Source organism: Ruditapes philippinarum, unplaced genomic scaffold (assembly GCF_026571515.1).
Source record: "Ruditapes philippinarum isolate M1 unplaced genomic scaffold, ASM2657151v2 ctg9382_1_1_1_1, whole genome shotgun sequence".
Classification (NCBI taxonomy): domain Eukaryota; kingdom Metazoa; phylum Mollusca; class Bivalvia; order Venerida; family Veneridae; genus Ruditapes; species Ruditapes philippinarum.
Window position 1 is genome coordinate 1 of NW_026865984.1, and position 24,734 is coordinate 24,734.

The 24,734-nt window shown below is 31.7% G+C and overlaps 2 protein-coding genes across 2 annotated transcripts; both read left to right on the forward strand.

Moving 5' to 3' along the window:
- Nucleotides 1–18,195: 18,195 nt before the first annotated feature.
- On the forward strand, nt 18,196–18,914 carry LOC132730941 (peptidoglycan recognition protein 1-like; the record flags this gene model as incomplete). Its single annotated transcript, XM_060717024.1, has 1 exon — nt 18,196–18,914. A coding segment is annotated over one exon (384 nt), but the record flags the coding sequence as incomplete, so codon positions are not given.
- A 2,297-nt stretch (nt 18,915–21,211) lies between these two features.
- LOC132730940 (peptidoglycan recognition protein-like) lies at nt 21,212–22,098 on the forward strand (the record flags this gene model as incomplete). The annotated part of the gene is made up of 2 exons (XM_060717023.1): nt 21,212–21,554; nt 21,726–22,098. Coding segments are annotated over 2 exons (705 nt in total), but the record flags the coding sequence as incomplete, so codon positions are not given.
- Nucleotides 22,099–24,734: the final 2,636 nt, after the last annotated feature.

Genomic DNA, 24,734 nt, shown 5'->3' on the forward strand with positions numbered 1-24,734 from the left:
GTGGTAATTTCACTGTTTCAAACAGTAAATTACCAGTTTTATATCACTGATATATTTCTATAAACCACCGAAAAGCATGTAGATCTAATAAAAATAAAAAATAGGTAAAAAGTAACATAAACAGTCGGTAACACGATAATACTACTAACAGTAATCTAAAGTTGAAAAGAAAGCAACCATCTCCAATTTTGCTCTCGTGGAAAAACTGATAAATTCCACAAAACCGTTTGTGTTGTTTTGGCTGACCAGACTTCCATCTATCGTTCATTGTGATGTTCTAAAGCTGGCCTCAATTGCAATCTGACACTCGGATAAAAATATGCTAGAGTTAAAATAATCTTCAAGTAAATTTTTATTTATAAATATAACCATAGCTTTTAAAAAAGCGGGTTAAATGTCGGCCTTACACTATGAAAAAAAATCTTATTATTTTTTCTGTAAACAGTTCTTATTTTTGCGTATGTGAAAAAATACTATTTTATTTTATTTCATGCTTTCCAGTGTTTTATTGTAATATATCAGATGATTATATTCTGATAAACCACTAGTGAAATTATTAAAATATAATTTTCACTGTAGCCGGACTATATCTGAATGCGGATGAAAAGAAAATCATAACTAAATGGAATAACAGGCAGAAATAAATGCTGTCATGCGTAAATTTTGCTTCTTTAGGAAAAGAAAGTCGATGTCACCATACATCATGTTAAAAATGTAACAAAATTAGAGAAATTTAACAGAACTATATTTCAAAATTAATGATGTGACGTCATGATGTGATGACGTCACAAAGGAGAATGCGCGACGTTACGCGGCAAAATCAGTAAAAAATACTTAAAATCACTTAAAAAGCATGAAATAAAAAGAAAATTTATTAGTTTTACATATAAGATTGAAATATATTTCATTCGTGAACACCAGCTATTATATTTTCACTCGTGGCTACGCCACTCGTGAAAATATTTGCATCTGGTGTTCACTCAGTGAAATTATATTTCAATCTTACATGCAAAACAAACAAATATCCTCTATATACTTATCAATGAAATATAAATGAAATAAAATGCGTAATTTCATTTTCCGTATTTTTCACTGCAGTGAAACATATTTTCCGTATTTTCACTGGTGTCTTGCCGGACTATTTTCTTCTAAATTCAGCCAATACTCAAATTCAGAGGAAAATCTTTCAAATTGTAATATTAAAAAAAGAAAAATGTATAAAATAAACAGAGAATTCAGGTTTTTTTCTATAAATACAGAAAGTGGTATGAAAAATATTAAATGAGTGGCGATAGCCACGAGTGAAAATATAATAGTTGCTGTTCACGAGTGAAATATATTTCATTCTAACACTATCGGAAATTTTTCTACATAAACAAAGAAGGCCAGAAGAGTGAATTATTCTACATTCTAACACGACCCGTATTTTTCCCTATTGAACATAGAAGAACCAAAAGTGTGTGTTATTATGCTATAAAATCACTGTTTGACGTTCTATATTTAGACATGTGACGTAATCATTATACACGTGACGTAAGCACTAAAAATGTGACGCGCTGACAATGAGTACGGAAACAAATCAGGGTCAATTTAGCTAAATATCAGGTACGGCAGCATTTATGTGTTGATGTCGTGTTAGAATCGAAATAATATATCCAAATCGGTGATTTTATTGCTTGATAACATCACTGTTTACGCCCATTCTCAATAAAATAAAGCATTTGAGGTTGAAAAATATTAAACATTTGATGTTGTCATTGTGTCATTTTTTATCGCTGAATATTTTGCAAGTTTGGCAGAAATATTTTTAACAAGAAGCTATAATATAACAGGATGGCATTTATTTCGGTAATGACACTGTATTTCCTCGGTAACGTAGATTACAGATCTAATAATGTAACATATTGGCTGCATATGAATAACAAATGTCTGTAAAATATATCAAAATCTGTAAATTCTCTATCTAGAGGAACTTTCTAACCCAGGAAAATTCAAGAAAGTTGGGTACCTTGCTAATTTTCAGTTAATTTCTTCACAGTTAAATATTCGTAGAAAGCAAATAGAGTCAATTTGGAAATGATTATTTTATGTCTTCATTCAAAGGATATATATCATATATAATATATGAGAGGTCAAATGCATACAAAAATGTTGTATTTAGCATTTTCTTTTCAAAACATTCAACTTTCCACTTTCTTCATATATGGAAAATTTATTGCTAAACATTTCTATATTTATCCCCATATAGGATGTCACACATGTTTCATTTTATTCAAATACAAGTAAAGGTTACGAAAACAATTTTATTTTTTGTAAAATAATTTATGTTTATGGATATTATTTTAACATTATTATATATATAGAGAATAATAGGTTGGTGCCGTGGATGGAGAAAGTTTATCTGGCGAGGCGGAGGAATTTATTGGGTGAGCCGAAGGCGAACCCAATAAATTCCGGAGCAGAGCCAGATAAACTCTCTCCATCCACGGCACCAATCTATTATTCTATTTATCCTGTCACCGTTTTTTAAAAAGAATTTTATAAGGCAAAATACCTTTAATCACACTATCGGAAACGTTTCTATATAAACAAAGAAGGCCCGAAGCGTGCATTTATATTCTACAACAATGCACTCGCCGTTTTATTATCTCCCTGGAGGGCGCCATTTTGTTTGAAAAATGTGATAAATGAAAACAATTTTTGTCGAACTTTGTTGTGAAAACTATCTAGAATGAAAGAAAATGGTCTAACTAAGAAAATGAATTCGAACACCAATATCTTTTATTCAGTCGTTAACGCTGTACAGACGTTAAAAGTATTGTTTACGTGACGTCACAATGTAGCGCCAAACAGCACGTGCAAAACAATCAAATCAAGTACGCTATTTTAATGTCGCAAACGAGTTAAGTTTTACATTTATTTCACTTTTAATAATTTTTATTTCGCTTGAAACATTATAGAGTGAAATAAAATAAACAAACAAAGTTTTATCAACGTTTCCAAAATTCGTTATTCTACACACAGAAGATTTAACGACAGTTATATATTTTTTCTTGAAAAGTAGTCCGGCAAACATGCATACCACGTGATCAAGTGCCGTAGATCAGTAAAAATATACGGCACCTTGTTATCGGGCCGAAATTGATACAAGTGACAGGATAAATAATGAAATACGGCCAGTAAGCTCTTTGCAGATCGAATCAGTTGTTGCTGAGAACTTCAATATCTTGTGACATATTTTTAATAGTTCTGCTGGTACATCAACATGTTATTAACATATCTTTCCTTTGCATAAACACTTTTGTATCTTCTTACATCTAATAAAAGGTAACCGTTACTAACAGGCATGCTAATCCCAATTTTATCTTTAATTTTCATATTTTTTTTGAATTGTAAGTTGGAGTAACGTATGTTTCACACTGGCTTATTTATGAACTTTATAACGGAATTGAAACTTACATGCAAAATCGACTGTTTTATTTAGGAATCAAATGTACATCATTCTACTGTCATAAAAATGCGATTTTATGTTTTTATATGTGCATGTGTAAACAATATAAAGTCTGTTTGATAAAAGTAACGTTTGTTTCACTGTGGTTACTTAAACAAGTTAAAAGTCGACCAAAGTTAACAAAATTTACTTACTAATGTCAAATTGAAGTTTGTGTTGCTGTTATACGTGCTTTCTGACTTCAATTTCCCTTATGATAAAATTACTTTAAAAAGTTGGTAACGTATGTTTCTATAACGTATGTTTCATCTTTATATTGAAAGTGGGTTGAAAAATGATTCAAAAGCGTATAACCCGCCATAATTTGTGGTTTATATATCAGAGTTACACACACGTTAATTTTCTTTCTTGTTTGGAGTCTTCTTTGCTTGGATTAGCTCTTAAACAATGGTAACGTATGTTTCTTTTTAAAATGCTGTTGAAAAAATTTGAATAAAAAATGAAAAATCCCGAAAATAGAATGATATTTGAGAGGTTGCAAGCTTATTTTTACTTATAATTACATATATGCTGTATTATTAAGCATGCATCGATTCAGTTATGTAATTTCTGTTTCACTTCCAACTGTTTTAGGTTTGTCACTATTTTTTTATATGCATTTGACGACATTTGATCATCCATTATATCAATGAGATTTTAACAGTCAAATTTAATTTTTACCAATAATCAAAGTGCATTTACACACAGCAATGACTAATTGCACATGTTTCGTTTATTTGTTGATGTCGTGTTAGAATCGAAATAATATATCCAAATCGGTGATTTTATCGCTTAATAACATTACTGTTTGACGTTCGGATGCGCATCATTATATCACTCGGGCTACGCCCTCGTGATATAATTCGTCGCATCCGAACTCCAAACAGTGATGTTATTGAGCGATAAAATCACTGTTTGGGATATATTATTTCTTAAATAATGCACGAGAAATTAATATCTATTTCCATTCTAACACGTCAAGAAAAATATAATTATTATTATAAAGTTGGACTTTATGTTTGGTGGTTAAATTTGTTTTGGCCTCAGAGTTTCCAATAGAAACGTTCTTTAAAGGCTGTTCCAGTGGGTTGAAATTTTTTTTTACTGTCGTTAAATCTACCGTGTGTAGAAACATTTTGAGAATAACGAATTTTGAAAACGTTGATAAAACTTTGTTTGTTTATTTTATTTCACTTTATAATTTTTCAAGCGAAATACAAATTATTAAAAGCGAAATAAATGTAAAACTTAACTTGTTTGCGACATTAAAATAGCGCACTTGATTTGATTGTTTGCATGTGCTGTTTGGCGCTACATTGTGACGTCACGTAAACAACAATTTAAACGTGCTTTACAGCGTTAACGACTGAATTAAAGATATTGGTGTTCGGATTCATTTTCTTAGTTAGACCATTTTCTTTCATTCTAGATAGCGAAGGCCTTTATCCTACTTGAGTGTTGTTGTTTATTCTGCCTAAGACTGAAGGTTTCACAACTCTTATTAGGTGATAAAAAAATTATTTTCGGTTAAGCAGAGCGAATTAGAAAATAAGAAATATTATTTTTATCTGCATTCAAATATAGTCCGGTTACAGTGAAAATTATCAAATATAACTTCACTGTAAAAATAGAATACAATGTCACATTTCACAGCAAAGCATGTAATAATATGATTTTATTCAACTCGTGCAATAAATTCAGTATTGAACTTACACTCATTCAATATCCTCTATATATTAAGATTAATTCTAACACGACCTGCATTTTTCCCTTTTGAACATACAGGGCTGGGAATCAAAACTGCGTCGTATCCTACAAAATGTAAACAAACGCCGCCATCTTGGAACGAAAAACGTATGTTTTTGTTTATAACTTTTTTTGTTGGAAATGACTGAAAACCAGATATATGTATTAACACGCTACACTATTTTCCGCTTCGTTCGGTATATGTTGCTTGCACAACTATTTTGTAAAACAAAAGTTATAGCGAACTTGCATCTCGAAGCGGGGCAGAATTTTTATGAAAATGTGTGGATACGACGCAGTTCATATTGCTTTATCTATCGTTTTTTCCCTCAAATCAATTATATATTTGTTTCAGAGTTCACCATAAACTTCGAAATATAATTTTGCATCATTTACTAAAATTTCATTAAAAAGAGATGTTTATTTTCTTAGAAAATAATGATTTTTACGAAATGATACGACGCAGTTGAAAATAAAATATGATACGACGCAGTTGCATTTTTGGCAGTCTTTTCAACAGGGATAATTTTGGCACAAAATATTTCTATTTTATGGAATAATCACTTGCGCTAGATAAAAAACCCAGATCATTTGCGGTGTATAGCAATGTTCTGTTGCTTTTGATTATTTTGAATACATTGTGTCATGTCCAATATTACATTTAATTTGAAAGTTTACATGTACATTGCGGAAGCTACTTTTCAGTTAAACATGTTACCTAATTGTTCATAATATCTGAAATGATTTCTTATATTTTCCTGAATGCTTAATATTATCCCTATTTTTTTCGCAAAAAAATATAGAAATCTTTTAACTTGAATTCATGTTGGCTAGCTACGCTCTAAGTTAACTGTGGTTCTGCATGTTCTGGGTAATGACTGCTTTTTTGTGGTTTGTTTTCAAACTTTCACTCTACACATTAGCTTTACTAGGGGCGAGGACCTCAGGTACGCCTTTGTGCATTATTTCAGGCTAAATGGTGCACCTGCAGAGAACCATCCACATTTTGAAACTAGCTTGATAGGTTTTCCACACGAAAGAATAAAAAGTCCCTGGTGGTTTTCGAATTCATTGCAGTTCAGTTCAAGTGATTGAATTCAGTAAACATAAACAGCTCCGCCACGGTCGGACACACCTGTCTGATTTGTTTTTTCAACAAAATTTGTTAACGTCAGCTGTACAAATAAGCAGTTTTTTATTAACTTCGGGCATGAAGTTATAAGATTATAAATATTTGAATTAATTATAAAGAGAATAACATTTAAATTTCTTATTTCGGTAATCCTCTGTGAAGTCATTTTCTGAAAACCTTTGTTTAAGTTTTCAGGCAATTCATTATCAAATAATCACACTTTAGTATGAAGGTATGTTAAGATGCCATGTCTCTAGTCTGTTGAAAATTCGATGCGATAATCTGACCTTAATTTTCTGTTCAATCACAGGAGCTTGAAAGTCTATCAATAATTGCCCTAAAGTCAAATTCCCAAAAAAAAATCCATACCTATATATAAAAAAGTGTTTTTTTTTATATATAGGTATGGATTTTTTGGGGGAATTTGACTTTAGGGCAATTATTGATAGAATTTCAAGCTCCTGTGGTTCAATATTGTGAAAACTTCTTCAATACTGTTGAAAGATCATGTCTGCCTATATCTGTATCAAATTTATCGGTGCATAGCGTAAAATACCTTTGCAAAACGGACACCTTCTTTACAAAATAATCTGTAGTTGTATGCTATGTAACTCGATTTTGAAAATATAAAGTTTTTTAATGGAGAAGAATGATACTTAAGTGCAAATATAGAAAATACATTCCGTAGACCTTTCCTCATCGGCGATAAAGAAATGCAATACGACAACATCAGAGGTAAAGTTCCGCGGCGCTGAACATAAAATGACTAAACGGAATGCATAACCTACTTGCAAAAATATATTGTAGCTTAACCATTTAAAATATAATTTTAAAAATTTAATGTTCAGTTTCAAATAATAAAGCTTGTTGTTCTCACCGATTATTAAGAAAATGAATACAATAAAATTGGCACGTAAAAGACATAAGTAATAACGGAATTGACGGAAATTATTGCTAATTACAAGTAACAAAGGTAGGCATGCAATTTGCGCATAGCTCTTTTCCGATAGCAAGAGACATTTTCAAAATTTGTAATTCTTTCTCTCTTTTTTTAAAAAAAATGTCATTTCTGATTAATACTAGTACAGGGTTCAGGAGAGGTTACACTGGAATATTGAATTTTGTATCAAAAATAGTAATCACTCCCATTTTGAACTCACGGGAACAATTTTAGAAGCATGCTAAGGCAACACTGGAACACGTTGTCATATGGTTGTGCGATCACGTGTTTATTGCACAATGTATATTGCATTTAATACAGTTTTTCGGAATTTGTAGAAGCTCAATATGATAGGAACTTAAATGCGACCGAAAAATGCAGCCTTAATAGAATTGTATTACATTTCCATTTTTATGGAACCAATGAGTGACCTCTGCTTTTGACTTAAGTTTTAAACAAGAAATGTTGTTGGACGTTATTAGCATACCTAGCACATAATGTAAATAGTTTAAAACCAATATGCAGCCTGCAATGAAAATACAACTGCGTCGTATCATATTTTATTTTCAACTGCGTCGTATCATTTCGTAAAAATCATTATTTTCATGGAAAATAAACATCTCTTTTTAATGAAAATTTAGTAAATGATGCAAAATTATGTTTTGAAGTTTATGGTGAACTCTGAAAACGAGTATATAATTGATTTGAAGAAGAAACGATAGATAAAGCAATATGAACTGCGTCGTATCCACACAATTTCATAAAAATTCTGCTCCGCTTCGAGTTGCAAGTTCGCTATAACTTTTGTTTTACAAAATAGTTGTCTAAGCAACATATACCGAACGAAGCGGAAAATAGTGTAGCGTGTTAATACATATATCTGGTTTTCAGTCATTTCCAACAAAAAAAGTTATAAACAAAAACATACGTTTTTCGTTCCAAGATGGCGGCGTTTGTTTACATTTTGTAGGATACGACGCAGTTTTGATTCCCAGCCCTGAACATAGAAGAACCGAAAGTGTGTGTTATTATGCAATAGAGTCACTGTTTGACGTTCTATATTTAGACATGTGACGTAATCATTATACATGTGACGTAACCACTATAAAATCTGACGCGCTGACAATAAGTACGGAAACAAATCAGGCGCAATTTTGCTTAATAGCAGGTACGACAGCATTTATTTGTTTATGTCGTGTTAGAATCGAAATAATATATCCAAATCGGTGATTTTATCGCTTGATAACATCACTGTTTGTCATTCGGATGCGCATCATTATATCACTCGGGCTACGCCCTCGTGATATAATTCCTCGCATCCGAACTCCAAACAGTGATGTTATTGAGCGATAAAATCACAGTTTGGGATATATTATTTCTTAAATTACGATTGCTTTTGTCAAAGGATAATATTTCAACGGATCGACTTTGTTAAATGGAAATTTGTATAAATAACTGAGGGCGAATTTTCCGCCAGGACTTTCGTAAGATTTCTTTCCCTTTCTCTATATCAATGTATTTTATTTTACACAATTACACAAAACATTAATTTATGTTAAAAGCAACTCTAGATAATCAGCGCTTTTAAGTGGTGCTTTGCGCAACCAGATTGATTATAAGCTTACTCTTCATACAAAATATAATGAGAAAGAGTCGCTTCACATGCTTCAAATTTTTACAATTATACTGTTATTTATTTAAACTTTATTCTAAACATATTTGCATAGTGTAGGCTACCAGAGATAATGGTTACTTAACTTGGCGAGCGTTTGTCTATTGATAAAAGTCCTCGAATTGTATGTCGGGTCAACACGATTCATCACGTGACACCAGTACCGGTTCGTTCAAGGTAGCTGATCCCCAAAAGTAAGTTATATAAGTTGCAAACGCTTGTTTTTTTTCATTCGAACTGAAATAAATACGTTTAAAGTAGATCTAAATATTAATGGACTAACAATTTGAGCACAGATTTTATTAAGAAAATAATATTATGACATGCTTTCCGGTGGTTTATATAGATATATCAGTGATATAATACTGATAATTTCACTGTTTTGAATTTAAGCCCCTTACATTGTTTCAGTGAAATACCAGCGTGCACAGTGCTGGGAACCAAATGAACCAAATGAACTGGGAACCAAACGAACACATCTGCGGAAGTTTCTAAATTCAAAATTTTACTATTTCATGTTTAAATGTTGAATTCTGCTTAAGCCGGTGCTAGGGGGCGTGGACGGTAACTTGCACTTTCGAGTACCGTCAATGAACAGGCTCAATCAAACCGAGCCTGCACAATTTTTTCGTGTTGGGCTTTCTTTAGGGATTCTGTATTTATCTTTTTAATGACGTGACGTCGTAAATGACGGCACGTGGTATTATTATTTGGCGCGCTTTTCATTCAGTATTAGGTTTAATGTCTTTTTAAAACGTTTCTTTGCATATAATAAAAAGAAAATTTGTTTAGTTTAGTGTAAGATCGAAATATATTTCACCTTGTGAAACACCAAAAGTTCATATTTCACTCGTGGCTGCGCCACTCGTGAAATATTAGTTCTTTAACTTTTACGTTAATTTATAAATGATTACAAAATTTATAAAGTCGAACGGAAAACAAGTAAAAGGCCGGCTTAAATAGAAGTTGCGCTTCTTTGAAAAATCATCAATATCAACATGCTATAATTCAATATGAATGTATAGATAGAGGATATTTGTTTGTTTGTGTGTAAGATGAAATTTTATTTCATCGAGTAAGCTTTAAAAACAGTATTCTGTTCAGTATACTGTTTTTAAAATTCACGAGCTGAAATAAAATTACATCTAACACAACAAACAAACAAATTTTCTTTTTCTTTTATGCTTAAAAACAAGTTAAAACGAAATTTCCTTGAAATTAACTTTAATATTAAAATCTGTTATCCCACTGGTAGCCTCTATTAGTCGAATTTCTCATAAAATACAAATTTAAAAATAATTTCGATAATCAACGTTAAATGGTGATGATATTATTCATTTTTTTTCAAATAATATGAATGATCGCTTGTTTTAATAATAAAAACAAACAATTCTTGTTGGAGAAAAAGTCAAACCATCCATCCATATTTCTGTTACTTTCGGCGAATTTATATAAGACCTGGCTCTGTGAAATGTAAGCGGTCGCCATTTTTCGGCCGAAGGCTGTTCTGTTTTCAGTTTGACTCCCTTTTAAATTTACAGAGAAGAACTGAATTAATGTAAAAATTCCATTGGTCATTTTAAAATAATAATCTGAAATCTCGGAATCTGATTGGCCATTGTCAAATTAGTAAAATGACGTTTTTCTGACATAGTATACGGGTCTAATTTTTAATTGATCTAAAGGAGTCTGGAAACAAACTATCTACTTTCATAAGTTCTTTTATTATCGAGTTAAATTTCAGATACTTAAGTTCTGTCTAACCTTGCCTTCTCCTACACATTATAAGTTCTATATTGCCATGCATCCTGCAGATTATGTTACGCTGTCGAGTTTTAAATTTTGTCAAACATCAACAAAACTACCGAGAACGTCCACTTTCCCGTTTACTCATGCGCATGAAAATAGCGAAAAGCACACAAGAAAACGAACTTATCTGGTATTATCAGTTATATACAAAGTTAATAATTTTCATATATTTTACATAGTTATGAAGTATCTATTTAATCGCTAACGATTGAATTGTTTGTTTGTCAAAGTATTATTGATAAGAAAGCTTTCCTTCGATTCTTTTATCGGATTTTAGGTTCTTGCGTTATTTCCAAAGGTGCTGCAAATCTGTTGATACGGGTATTTCGTATCAACAAAACGTTGACATTTATGAACTTTCAATTAAAATTTCGATTGAAACAAACTTCAATAACTTAAATGTTTTTCTTTGAGCTAAAACGGCATTCACGATTATAGAAATCAAAGAATCACATGACGGTTAAAATGAACAAAGATTAAAACATTGAGTACGAAATAAAAAAATTGTTTTGTTTGTTTGTGTTTTGTTTATTTCCCCCTTATTTAAAAAGGATTTATTCGACTTTAGATTTTTTTTTATTCATATTGTATTCCCAAAAATATCTTGTTTTTAATTTTTAAAAATTTTTAAAACGTAACTTTAAAATTCTAGGCTAACTCAAAATTCTTATGATTTTTTTTCCCTTTTTCCCGGGAATAGATATGCAAAAAAAACCTTTTAGTCGCCGAGTTCTTTTTTAAGATATTTCTTGATAAAGTTGTGTATAAGGGAGAATAAATTGTGGATTCATTTGGTTTTTTTAGTCATAAAATTTTTTTGGGAGAAAAAAAAACTTATTTGATTGAGATTTTTAAAGAAAATAAATAGTGTTGACAGTGTGAAAAACATTAAAAAAGCGGTGGAAATTTTAAAAACTGGTTTTTTGAAACGCGGGGTTTTTACTTATTTCGGGCTGATGTCTGTCAATTGCCTTTTCAAGTTATTAGGCAGTTTTATTGCTGCTTAAGAAATGACTTAAATATTGCCCAAATTTTCATCAAGACAGTTTTGCATGTGGACAGGAATTGTTTTTTTTTTCCCCCAGGACTGCTAAAAATGAAACAAAAATTTTAGAGACGATATTGGTGATTGATAATTTTGAATAAATTGAAGTAAAATTTCTTCTTTTATTACTTTATGAAATTTTAGTTATATATCATTTTTCAGCTTTGTATTTTTCTAAAAAGCCTTTGACAATGTCAGTAATTGTCAACAATAAAAAATTGATGGTACTTGCATTTGGGAAAATCTTAAAAAGTAGTCTCATCATTGAAAAGTGTGAAATTATATTTTAATAATGTTCACTGTGAAATTATCAAATATAATTTTCACAGATAAATCAGTACTCCACTGAAAAGCATAAAATAGAAAAATTGTATTTTCTTTATAGCTACAAGAAATAATTATCATGTCATTGTTATGCAAGCATTGCTCACATTTCTTTTTGTTTTGAAAACTTAAAATAACATACTTTTGCATGTTAAACAGTTAAACTTCGGCCGGGTATATTTTTAAAAGATACTTCTTGTTGATATTCTAATGTTTATTCTAGCACAGCCCGCATTTTTCTCTATTGAACATAGAAGAACCGAAAGTGGGAGTTATTATGCATTCTAACAGGACCCGCATTTTCCCTATTGAACATAGAAGAACCGAAAGTGGGTGTTATTTAAGAAAAAAAATATCCCAAACTGATTTTATTGCTCAATAACATCTCTGGAGTTCGGATGCGAGGAATTATATCACGAGAACGTAGCTTTCTGTTCTTCTCTGTTCAATAGGGAGAAATGCGGGTCGTGTTAGAATATGCAATAAAATCACTGTTGACGTTCTATATTTAGATATGTGACGTAATCATTATAAACATGTGACGTAACCACTAAAAATGCAACGCGCTGAAATATGTACATTGAAACAAATCAGCGTAATGTTACTTAATATCAGGTATGGAAACATTTATTTGTTAATGTCGTGTTAGAATCGAAATAATATATCCAAAATCGGTGATTTTATGCTTGACAAAATCACTGTCTGTCGTTCGGATGCGCATGCATTATTATCAACGGGGACTACGCCTCGTGATATAATTCCTCGCTTCCGAACTGCAAAACAGTGATTTTATTTTGATTTTCGGATATATTATTTTCTTAAAATAAGAGGATAAGAGGATATTGGTTTACGTTCAGTGTAAGATCTGATATTTTATACCGAATGAGCACCAAATGGGTATATATCACGAGTGCAGCAAGAATGAAAATAATGAACTTTTTGGTGATTCACAAGTGAAAAAGAATTTCGATCTTGCAACTAAAAACTTAATAAAATTTTTTTCTTTTTATTATATGCAAAAAGAAACGTTTAAAAAAAAGACATTTTTGACCTAAACTAAATTGAAAAGCTCGCTAATAATAATACAACGTGAACGTCATTTACGACGTAAAATTGGGTTCCCAGTAAGTGCACGCCGGTATATACTGAAACAACGTAACTGGCCCTGAAAATTCAAAACATTGAAAAATATCAAATCGATATTTTCACTCTTTCAAACAGTGAAATATCAGTTTTATATTTCACTGATATATTTTCTTTAAGCCAACGAAAAGCATGTAATTAAAAAGTTTAACCCAATTATTCAGCATGCCTTTAAACGTTCTAAAACTTCGTGTATCTAGATAACGGTGGAAATGAGGTTGAGATTAGAGTATCAGTTATAAACATACATTCTGATAGTATTGAAGTTCATTTTGAATAATAAATCTTTTGGGTAAAAAGGAAAACACTTACCGTTTAAATCGAAATGTTTATTTTAAGCACCCTGTAATTTAAAGGAGGGAAAAAATATGAAGTTTTAATTTTACTTCTGGCGTTTTATTTTTGTAAGTTGCAAAATCTTTTCTTGTTGTTTTGGTTTTTTGCTATTGGCTGATATCTTTTAAAAACAATCATGTTTTGATTAAAGAAATACCAAGTGGGGAGCTTTTGTCAGATGTCATAATGAAAAACCCATAAATTTTTTGTGGTAAAATCATATAAACCTGCCCAACCAAACCTTAAATTTTTTTCCTTAAAATATTTTTAAAAAGACCATTAAAAAAATAAAAAAAGAAAAAAAAACCAAAGAATTATTTTTAAACGTCAAATTTAAAATAAATCCAGCAAAAAAAACATAGAAATGTCCTTCAAATACAACAAAATTTTATCAAGTTGTAACTAGTTTATGATTTTTTATATGAAAACCTAACATAACTTTAAATGCCCGGCAAACCTTTATATAATTAAAACCACATTTAGCCTTAGAAATGAAAATTGTTTTTTCTTTATCATAATTATTGAAAAAAAAATCATTTGCTGAAATCCTGATTCACAAAAAGGTTATAACTAATTTGTTATGTTTACGTTTTCTCTCTACAGAAATTCATTTAGATGCTTACCGTCTGCCACTTGTGAAACGTCAAAATAGTTTTTCAACGTAAATTGCCTGGGGAAAAGGCCATCTAAAGCAATCAATTAACATGGGGGACAACCAGTGGACAAGTTTTGTCCTTTCATTCATATACTGCAATGAGGCGAATGTTTTTCCCAACAAGATTGAATGTGCCCACGAAATGAGAAACCATACAAAATCTCCAATGGTTACAAGAGGTAAAAATGTTTCACAGACTTCAATAGTTTTTTGACAAGGTGCAATGGGCTGTTTCCTTGCCAAAAGTTAATATAGTGATATACTTATAAAAGATATCAATTATCGGGCCTGCCGTAGCCCCAAAGACCGTTTTAACATACGTGTCATTAATTTTAGAAAGAAAGGTTTAAAATGAATGCAATTTTTCGAACACCCATTTTGTTAAATTTAAATGATAACAGCCTCCTATAATGATTCAGGTCATCACTTCAAGAAAAACCTTTAAAATGTTTTGTTTTTTTAACAAAAGTTTGTAACTTTGAATATAAATACTTTTTCCTTTAACCGTAACTTTAGCCGTTTTTGTCCCTTTAGTCGTAAACTTTTCTTTTGCCTTTACTTTGCATGCATTACTAGTTAAAACTTTAGGTTTTATCAATGAGAAGAATATTCAAATTAATATCCCAATGGTAAATATTGGGCCATGGTTTAAAGTTTAAAAAAAAATCCCGTTTTCAACTTTCAAAAACCACCATAAAGAAGACAACTGAAATGGTGGCGCAATATGGAATATCATTCAAGCAAGCCTTGGTAAAGTCATAAGAGGTGATTTTACATTGTTTGAGCACAATAAAATTTTGTACATATTTGGAGGGTTTTTCTTTACACATTTTACAACCAAGGCCCTAAACCAATCAATATGTCCATGTGATTTTCTCTGGCATGGTCGTTTTTTGAAATGTCGATTTGTTCTTTGTGTAAAAAGCACCATTTTCTCGAACCAAACGTTTTAACACCATCTTACTCTTTTGCAGATTCGATTTTGTACAAGTTTGAGGGTTTTTCTTTTCAAATTATAAAGCCCAAAGCTGAAATCCAATTAATATGTCAGGGAGATTCCCGCGTGGCATGGTCGTTTTCTGGGCCGGCCAATTTGTTCTTTCTGCATATAAAGCGTATAAATTTTCAAAAATTTCGTAAAAAATCCCCACAATTTTCTCGAGAGAACCTTTTAAACACCACTTGTCCAATTCCTTTGAAAATTCGATTGATAATCAAGTCCACAGCGCTAACCCAATTAATTTGTTCATAGGATTTCCCATGACATGGTCGTTTTCTTGATCGTCGATTTGTTCTTTGTGTATATAAATGATCGTTAAAACACCATATTCTCGAGCCAACCGTTTAAACACCACTTGTCAGATCTCTTTGCATATTCGATTTTGTACATATTTCGAGGCGCTTCCTTACACATAATTTAAGTCCAAAGCTCTTACCCAATACATGTGTCCGTGTGATTTCCGCGTGGCATGGTTGTTTACTGGGCCGTCAATTTGTTCTTTGTGTATATAAATGATCGTAAAAAGAACCCTTTTCTAAAGCAAACCGTTTAAACAGCATTTTTCCGATGTCATTGCAAATTCGATTTTGTACATGTTTGAAGGGTCTGCCTTACACATTAATAAATCCAAAGCCCTAGCACAATAAATATGTCCGTGAAATTTCCGTGGGGCATGGTCGTTTTCTGGATCTTCGTGTTGTTCTTTGTGTATACAAATGATTGTAAAAAGTACAATTTTACACGAGCCAACCGTTTAAACACCACTTGTCTGATGCCTTTTCAAATTCGATTTTGTACATGTCTGGAGGATCTTACTAAGACATCATGAAGCCAAAAGCCCTTACCTAATCAATATGTCCGTGGGATTTCCGCGTGGCATGGTCGTGTTCTGGAATGTCGATTTGTTCTGTGTGTATAAAAATGATCGTTAAAAGCACCCTCTCCTCAAGCCAATAGTTTAAACACAACTTGTACGATTTCTTTGCAAATTTGATTAAGTACATGTTTGAAAGGTCTTCCTTACACATTAATATGCCAAAAACCCTTACTCAATCAGTATGTTCGTGAGTTTATTGCGTGGGATGGTCGTTTTCTTGACCCTTGATTTGTTCTTTGTATATATAAATGATCGTATAAACCACCACTTTACACGGGCCAACCGTTTAAACACCACTTTTCAGATTCCTTTGTAAATTCGATTTTGTGCATGTTTGGAAGGTCTTCCTTACACATTATAATGCCCAAAGCTCTAACCCAATCAATATGTTCGTGCGATTTCCGCGTGGCATGGTCGTTTTCTGGACCGTCGATTTGTTCTTTGTGAATAAAAAAATATCGTAAAAATCATTTTTTCTCAAGTCAACCGTTTTAACACCACTTGTCTGATTGTTTTGCAAATTCGATTTTATACATGTTTAGTTGGTCTTCCTTACACAGTAATAAACCCAAAGCCCTAACCCAATCAGTATGTTCGTGAGATTTCCGCGTGGCATGGTCGTTTTCAGGACCCTCGTTTTGTTCTTTGTGCATATAAATGATATTTCGAAGCCAACCGTTTAAACAGCACATATCCGATTCCTTTGTACATTGGATTTTGTACATGTTTTGAGGGTTTTCTGACACATTGTTAAGCTCAAAGCCTTAACCTAATTGATATGTACGTGAGATTTCCGCGTGGCATAGTCGTTTTCTGGATCGTCGATTTGTTCTTTGTGTATAAAAAGCACCATTTTCTCAAGCCAACCGTTAAAACAAAACTTGTCCGATTCCTTTCCAAATTCGATTTTGTATATGTTTGAAGGGACGAACTTACACATTAATAAGCTCAAATCCCTAACCCAATTAATATGTCCTTGAGATTTCCGCGTGACATTGTCGTTTTCCGGACCATAAAATTTGTTCTTTGTGAATAAAAATGATCGTAAAAAGCACCATTTTTAGGGCTAATCGTTTAAATATCACTTCGCCGATTCCTTTGCAAATTCAATTTTGTACATGTTTGGAGGGTCTTCCTTACACATTAATAAGCCCAAATCCATAACCCAATCAATATGTACGTGAGATGTCCTTGTGGCATCATCGTTTTTTGGTCCCTCAATTTGTTCTTTGTGTATGTAAATGATCGTAAAAAACATCATTTTCTCAGGCAAGCCAACCTTTTAAATACCACTTGTGCGATTCTATTACTAATTCGATTTTGCACATATCTGGAGGGTCTTCCTACACATTATAAAGCCCAAATCCCTATCCCAATCAATATGATCGTGGGATTTCCGCGAGACATGGTTGTTTTCTAGACCGACGATTTGAATTCATTTGTACAAGTACTGTGTCAAATAGAAGCAGTTTTGCTCTAAACAATGTATAATGACCTCTTTAGATCACTTCTTTATTGTTTAACGTTGTTATTTCAATGACAAAAATCTTTGGCATGAAAACGAAAATGAGGCTATATTGAGTACGATATGCCATCATATGAGCCGCGTCATGACAAAACCAACATAATGGGTTTGCGACCAGCATGGATCCAGACCAGCCTGCGCATCCGCCCAGTCTGATCAGGATCCATGCTGTTCGCTTACAAACCCTATTACAAGTAGAGAAACTGATAGGGAATAGCATGGATCCTGATCAGACTGCGCAGATGCGCAGGCTGATTTGGATCCATGCTGGTCGCAAACTCATTATGTTGGTTTTGTCATGACACGGCTCATATGTATTTTGATAAAGATATCTGGACTCGAAAATGAAAACGAGAAATTTTGGGTACAGTATGCATTTCATACACTTAGTCGAAGACTAAATATGTGACAGAAAGAATTCTATTACTTTATAAAGTGTTTTGCTTTTGTTAGTGTTTTACTGTCTAAAACTATCATTTCTGTATAAAGACACATAAATAAGAACATACTTTATTAACTTTAGGTTGGGATGATATTGGATACAACTTCCTTATTGGCGAGGACGGTAAAGCATATGAGGGTAGAGCCTGGGACAGAATTGGAGCACACACTTATGGCTGGAATGACGTAGCAATCGCATTCTCCATCATGGGAGACTACTCTAACAAACTTCCAAACGATGCTGCATTGCATGCCGTCAAAGCAATGATTGAATGTGGCATACAGCTCGGCAAAATAACACCAGATTACAAAATGTACGGTCATCGTGATGTTGGTCACACAGAATGTCCTGGAAATTCATTGTATAGTCTAATCAACACTTGGGATCACTATGATGCTAATGTCCCTATCAAACCTACACCAAAACCTTACAGACCCAATTAAATAATTGGAGCAATCATATCAATTAAGCAAGTTTAGAATTAAACACAAAAAATTGTTTGAAAACCACACAGTTTAAACTCAATTTCTACCATGTAATACACATGTAGCGTTAAAACTTCTTGTTGAAATAAATCGTTCTTTGAAACAGTAATGTGTGAGTGTATATAAAAATCTTTTTAAGCATTTGTGAGTAGATATTTTACAATATTAATGTTCTCCAACAGATAAAATTCTTGATACTTTATCTTGTTCATGCTTTAACTATATATCTTAGATAAACTGGATCTAAAAAAATGATAATAAACTAATACAATTATAGTAACAAAGAAAATACAATTATTGTAACAAAGAAAATTGATATGTACATTGTCTTTGACTTTTTTTGATACTCTATCTTTCCAAAAATCAAGACAAACATATAGAGAAAATGATTTCCGCTTTTGATTCCATATTATAGATACGCACACACAGACATCCTTCTTACACAGACACTGTTAATGTAATACGGTGACTTTCCAACTTTACTGGATGAAGAAAACCTTAAGGGTCCCTTCGTGCAATACATTTTGTGTAATACATTTTGTTGATGTGCACGTGCCTTAAACGTGATAAAATTGGCGTTATCTCTAACAAATAGTTCATTGGGTAAAGATTCTTCAAAAATATTGGTTTACATATTTAGAAACACAAAAATGAACTTTAAGTTAAGTTGGACTTTTTATCAGCGTAATTAAAGCTGCCACTTACCAGCATTGTTATGTAATTATCTCCTCCATCTATTTATACCACGATAATGCTACCGAAAATAACTAGAATTTTCAGGATAATACCGGCGTTTTCATTAACATTATATTTGTCACGGACGTATGCTTTACGATGTTATACTTTTGTAACATCATTTGTTGGCGTCCGCGCCGAAGCGCGCGCCTTTTATGTAATGAAATTAGATTTTGTGAAAGGGCGACAGCAACTTCTCGAGCCTTTTATAGTTGTTCATAATAAAAGCCGATCATTCCGATCGGTATGAGGGTGCTAGTCGCGATATGTACAATGAATAGCGAACTGGAGAATTTCGCAATGCAAACATTTTCAAATTAAATAACCTTTTCCGTCAATAAATCGCGCTCTTCGGGATATTTTTATTTATCATTTTGTAGTACACAGTCGGTTATTATGGTATGTTATTCCGAAAGCCGTAAATAGAATGATGAGTTGGTGACCTAAATATTCCGAAAATCTATTTATAGAGGGATGTACTCCTGTAGGTAATTCCCGGTCTCTCCTGGTCTATTTTGACGACCGGCGAATAGTACCACACGTTTATTGTCCGGTATCTCCCGGGTTTGGAGTAGATGTTTGATATCGTTACAGAACAGAACAAATATTTTACAGATAAATAAACTTTTTTTCAAAATGAATGTTTGTCACTTAGTTTGGTTACAATTATTAATAAACACAGATCAACTCTCAAATTTATTGATTATTATTATGCATAAACGTACAATTCGGAAGAAAAAAAAAACACAAATCGCATGTTTTATTTTATCTATATGAGATAAAAACAATAAATATTTACAATAAGTGAGAAAAATGTACATTTTTATGGCATTAATATGACACTATCAACTTTGAAACATTTTATTTAATTTGTTTTTCGTGTTTAGTAAAGATGCCGAGGAATTATTCAAAGCTACAAATCAGATTTTATGAATTATTCAATTGATTGATAATTTAAAAAATTATAAAGAAAAATACAAATGTACATGTATATGGTTTAAGAATAAACAATATTATATATTGAAAGATTGACAAGATTTTACTGACTTTTTCCAGTTAAGTTTTGACCTATAATCGTCGGTCATTATGACAATTGAATTCTTAAAATTTATTTTACAATTTTAATAAAAAAAAAGAGTAGTAAAACTCAGTATTAAAATAGTGCATCAAACACTAAAAAGAAAAGAAAACAATATTCATAAAATCTGTATTTTTTATTAAAAAAAGATATTACAATTAGTGTATAATAAACATTTATGCTCAACATGATCAACATGGTAATATAACAAGTGTCATATTGTTATTAAGTGTGAACAGATACCTTAAGAGGGGGTCTTCGCTAATAGCGATAACATAATAAGGGACAATTACACAAGTGTGGTGTTGATCATGCGTTACTCATATGGATTATAAATGATTGTATACTGTAAATAGTTTCATAGAAATAAGATACAAAACTTCACATTATATATAAAAAAACATACTTTAGAGACCAATCTTAATCTTTTTATTAATAAATCTTATATGTATTCTGTGAAACCTTTAAGATCATTCAATGAAATCAACAAGACGGACGTTCTTCTGTCAAAGGAAGAAGTTAATATTAATGACAATTAGACATTTAGTTAGAAATGTCAAACATCTTGACTTCTTGTTGAAACGGTGTGACCCCACGATTACAAATGCTGTTCCTATGCTAATCGGGCGGACATTAAAACTGATTTTGCATAGATAAAGACAGTGCAGTGACAGTGATATAAAAATGTATAGTTCAAAGCAGAAAGTGATCAATTGGTAATAAGAACAAAGTCTAGTTATTGGTTTAACTGTACACATCTTATAAATACGTATAATCATATCTGTAGAACATAAAAAGTACAGAAAAAAGACTGAAATAAATAGCATACAGCAATTACGTATTCGTATTTATGGAATAATTATTACAATTTCTTTGAAATGTTTTTGTTACAAATGTTTTTTTTTAGATTCAGTAGATGCTCTACCTCTGCCACATTGCGATAACGTCACCATAGTTTCACGCAATGCCTGGGATGCAAGGCCATCTAAAGCAATCAATTACATGGGGACACCAGTCACGGTTGTCTTCATCCATCACACATCCATGAGCGAATGTTTCACAAAAGATGATTGTGCCCAAGAAATGAGAACCATACAAAATTTCCACATGGATACAAGAGGTAAACGTTATCATATATGAGGATATTTCAATAAACTTTTCTAAATTCATATGTCTTTTCTTTTGTGATAAAGACATCTTTTATTTTTGAAGTATTTTGCTTTCATTATTTATCATCGCAATATAACATATATAAAGACACATGGATTCATTCATATATTGTATCCTCTAGGTTGGGATGATATTGGATACAACTTCCTTATTGGCGAAGATGGTAAGGCATATGAGGGGAGAGCCTGGGACAGAATTGGAGCACACACTTATGGCTGGAATGACGTAGCAATCGCATTCTCCATCATGGGAGACTACTCTAACAAACTTCCAAACGATGCTGCATTGCACGCCGTCAAAGCGATGATTGAATGTGGCATACAGCTCGGCAAAATAACATCAGATTATAAAATGTACGGTCATCGTGATGTTCGTAACACAGAATGTCCAGGAGATTCATTGTATGGTCTAATCAACACTTGGGACCACTTTGATGCCAATGTACCTGTCAAACCAACACCAAAACCATACCGACCCACATAAAGCATTGATCCTAGCAAAACGTTGTACATAACACGTTAACCACTCTATGAAAATCATCTAAATGTAAATCATTGATCCAGGTCTTCTCACGTATTGCTCATATAGCCTTAAAAAACAAATTGTTGATTTTTTTGGAAACAGTAAAAAAAATGAACAGTAAAAAGTAATGAATGTAATGAATGTAGAATATTTCTTTTCATGCGCTTGATTGGATATTATATTTGAAAACAGATCAGCAATTTGTTAATTTTCATTTTAATTCATTTAATATATCGCATGTAAAAAATGTTTAACACCGAACCGACAAAGTAATAATAAAGGAAATGTTGATATTCATTGTCGTCTTTAATTAGTCATAATACTAAGTTTACCATTCACAGGAATTATAACATACATGGAAATTGTATGTAAACGTTATTAAATGTTCCAGAAGAAAATTTTATAGTACAAGTAATATCTTGAGTGTTTTGACCTAATATGGGTATGCTGAAGACGATGAGGGTGGATACCAAGAAAATACAATTGACCTTGACCTTCAAAATGTCAATTCAATATGGCCGCTTAAAAATACTAAAATAGGTCATTAAAACTAAGATACAATATGATGCAATTAATTATTCTTGTCAAAATCAAATGATTATTCAATATAATAATCAGATTTAATGAGATTGGCCACCAAATATAACGATTATAAGCCTAATGGCTCAATTAACAGTTATATACAGTACTGTTTTACTAGTTATTTAGATTTTATATTTCGTTAAAACGAAATAATATTTCTAATTGGGAATTATTATCTCGTAAAAACGAATTCAATTCCGGGAGAAAGTGTGGAAAATGTCACTTCAGATGATGTTCCGTAATTCTCAACATTATTTGTAGCTATGATTTTTTTAAGTTGTTCATTTTGTTTTCATATATTTTGCACTTATTATGGTATTTATGGTTTAAAATTAATATAAAAAAATCATTTTCATGTCAAAAAATGTGATTTCAATGCCATAAATACAACACAATCCGAGAAAAAAAATGTTTTAAAATATAAACTGCAAAAACAACAAAAAAAAACAACAAAAAACGGTAGGTCTTAAAAAGAGGCAACAGTAGGAATCGAACCATAGACCTCTCACACATCAGTCAATCACTTAACCGGCTGTGCTACTGCCCAAGTAACGATAGCGTTTACATTTTTAGCAGATATGACTTTCACTAACATTAGTTTTATAGTTTTTATTTTATGCATTTCAGTGGATTACTGATTTATCCGTGAAAATTATATTTGATACTTTTCAATGACGAAACTACTTTCTTAAGATTTTCCCCATGTAGTACCTCAATTTTATTTTTGCTGACAATTCTGACAATGTGAGGCTGTTTAGAGAAAAGCAAAGCTGAAATTGATAAATAACTTAAATGTCAAAAGTAATAAAAAGAAGAAAACTTACTTTTATACATCCAAATTACCAATTAGCAAATATCGTCTCTTAATTTTTTTGTTTCATTTTTAGTTTTTTACAATCTGAAAAATACATGTCTTCCACATGCAAAACATCTCTTGATGACATTTGCATAGATGACATATATAGATAGCACCTTTGTGAAGCCTTTACTAAAACATAATAATTACATAATTGCACGTATTTTAAAAAAAATTGAATTAAGGCAGTACAAAATTTTAAGAATATAAGCTTGTATTATGTTTATTCTACTTAAAACATTATCAGGATCAAAAACTCCTTTTGTAACCCAAATATCTACGACATTATGGCTGTATCTCAATCTATGAAAGTTGTTTTCTGTCTCTTTTCTGTACCTCAGGTTTACATATAAAAATGTATTAATTGAGTGTTGAGCAAACTAGGTAAAAAATATCCAACTTACAAATTTACAAATCCTACTTTTTAAATGGTTACAACAACATTTCTGTCCCATTCTTTTATTAAAATGTGTCACTTGCTGAAATGTTGAAATTAATAAAGAGCCGTTCTTCAGCACATTGTGAACATTACACATGTATGCTGCATGTAAGTTTTTTTGTGTGTTGTTTTGTTTGTATTTGCTGTTTTCTGCCGAAAATAATATCTGCATAATTCATTTTTTTATTCAATAATAACTGCATTAAGGTATACGGTGGATAATCGATAATATTAAAAAGTCATCTTAAACTTAGAAGTGTATACTTGATCACAATCTTAACAAAAATACTAAAAACAACAGATGTTTACCATCTTGTTTAAAAATAAGTGGCGATTTAATTTGAAATTTAAAGTTAAAGTCAAAAACAACAACATCAACAACAACAATAACAACACCATATTTTCATCAAGTCATAAAATGTCTGAAACCGGGAGATTGCTACGTGTGCTTGCTTTAATGTGGTAGCTCTCGACAATTTTGGAATTCAGTCACGGTTTTGGGAAAATTCTACAAGAAGATTATCACACCATTTGATTTACATTAGAATTCCGGGTACCCTCCAATAAATTTCCAGGATATCTTAAAGTAACAGCAAAGTTATCTATAAAAATATTACTTGTAATAAATCGAGTAATATTTTCATTGACCATATATAAAAGTCACGTGGGTTGGCTACATAGTAGAGGTGTTAAAATATAATTGTAATACACCCTTTGTTAGCCATTGAAAT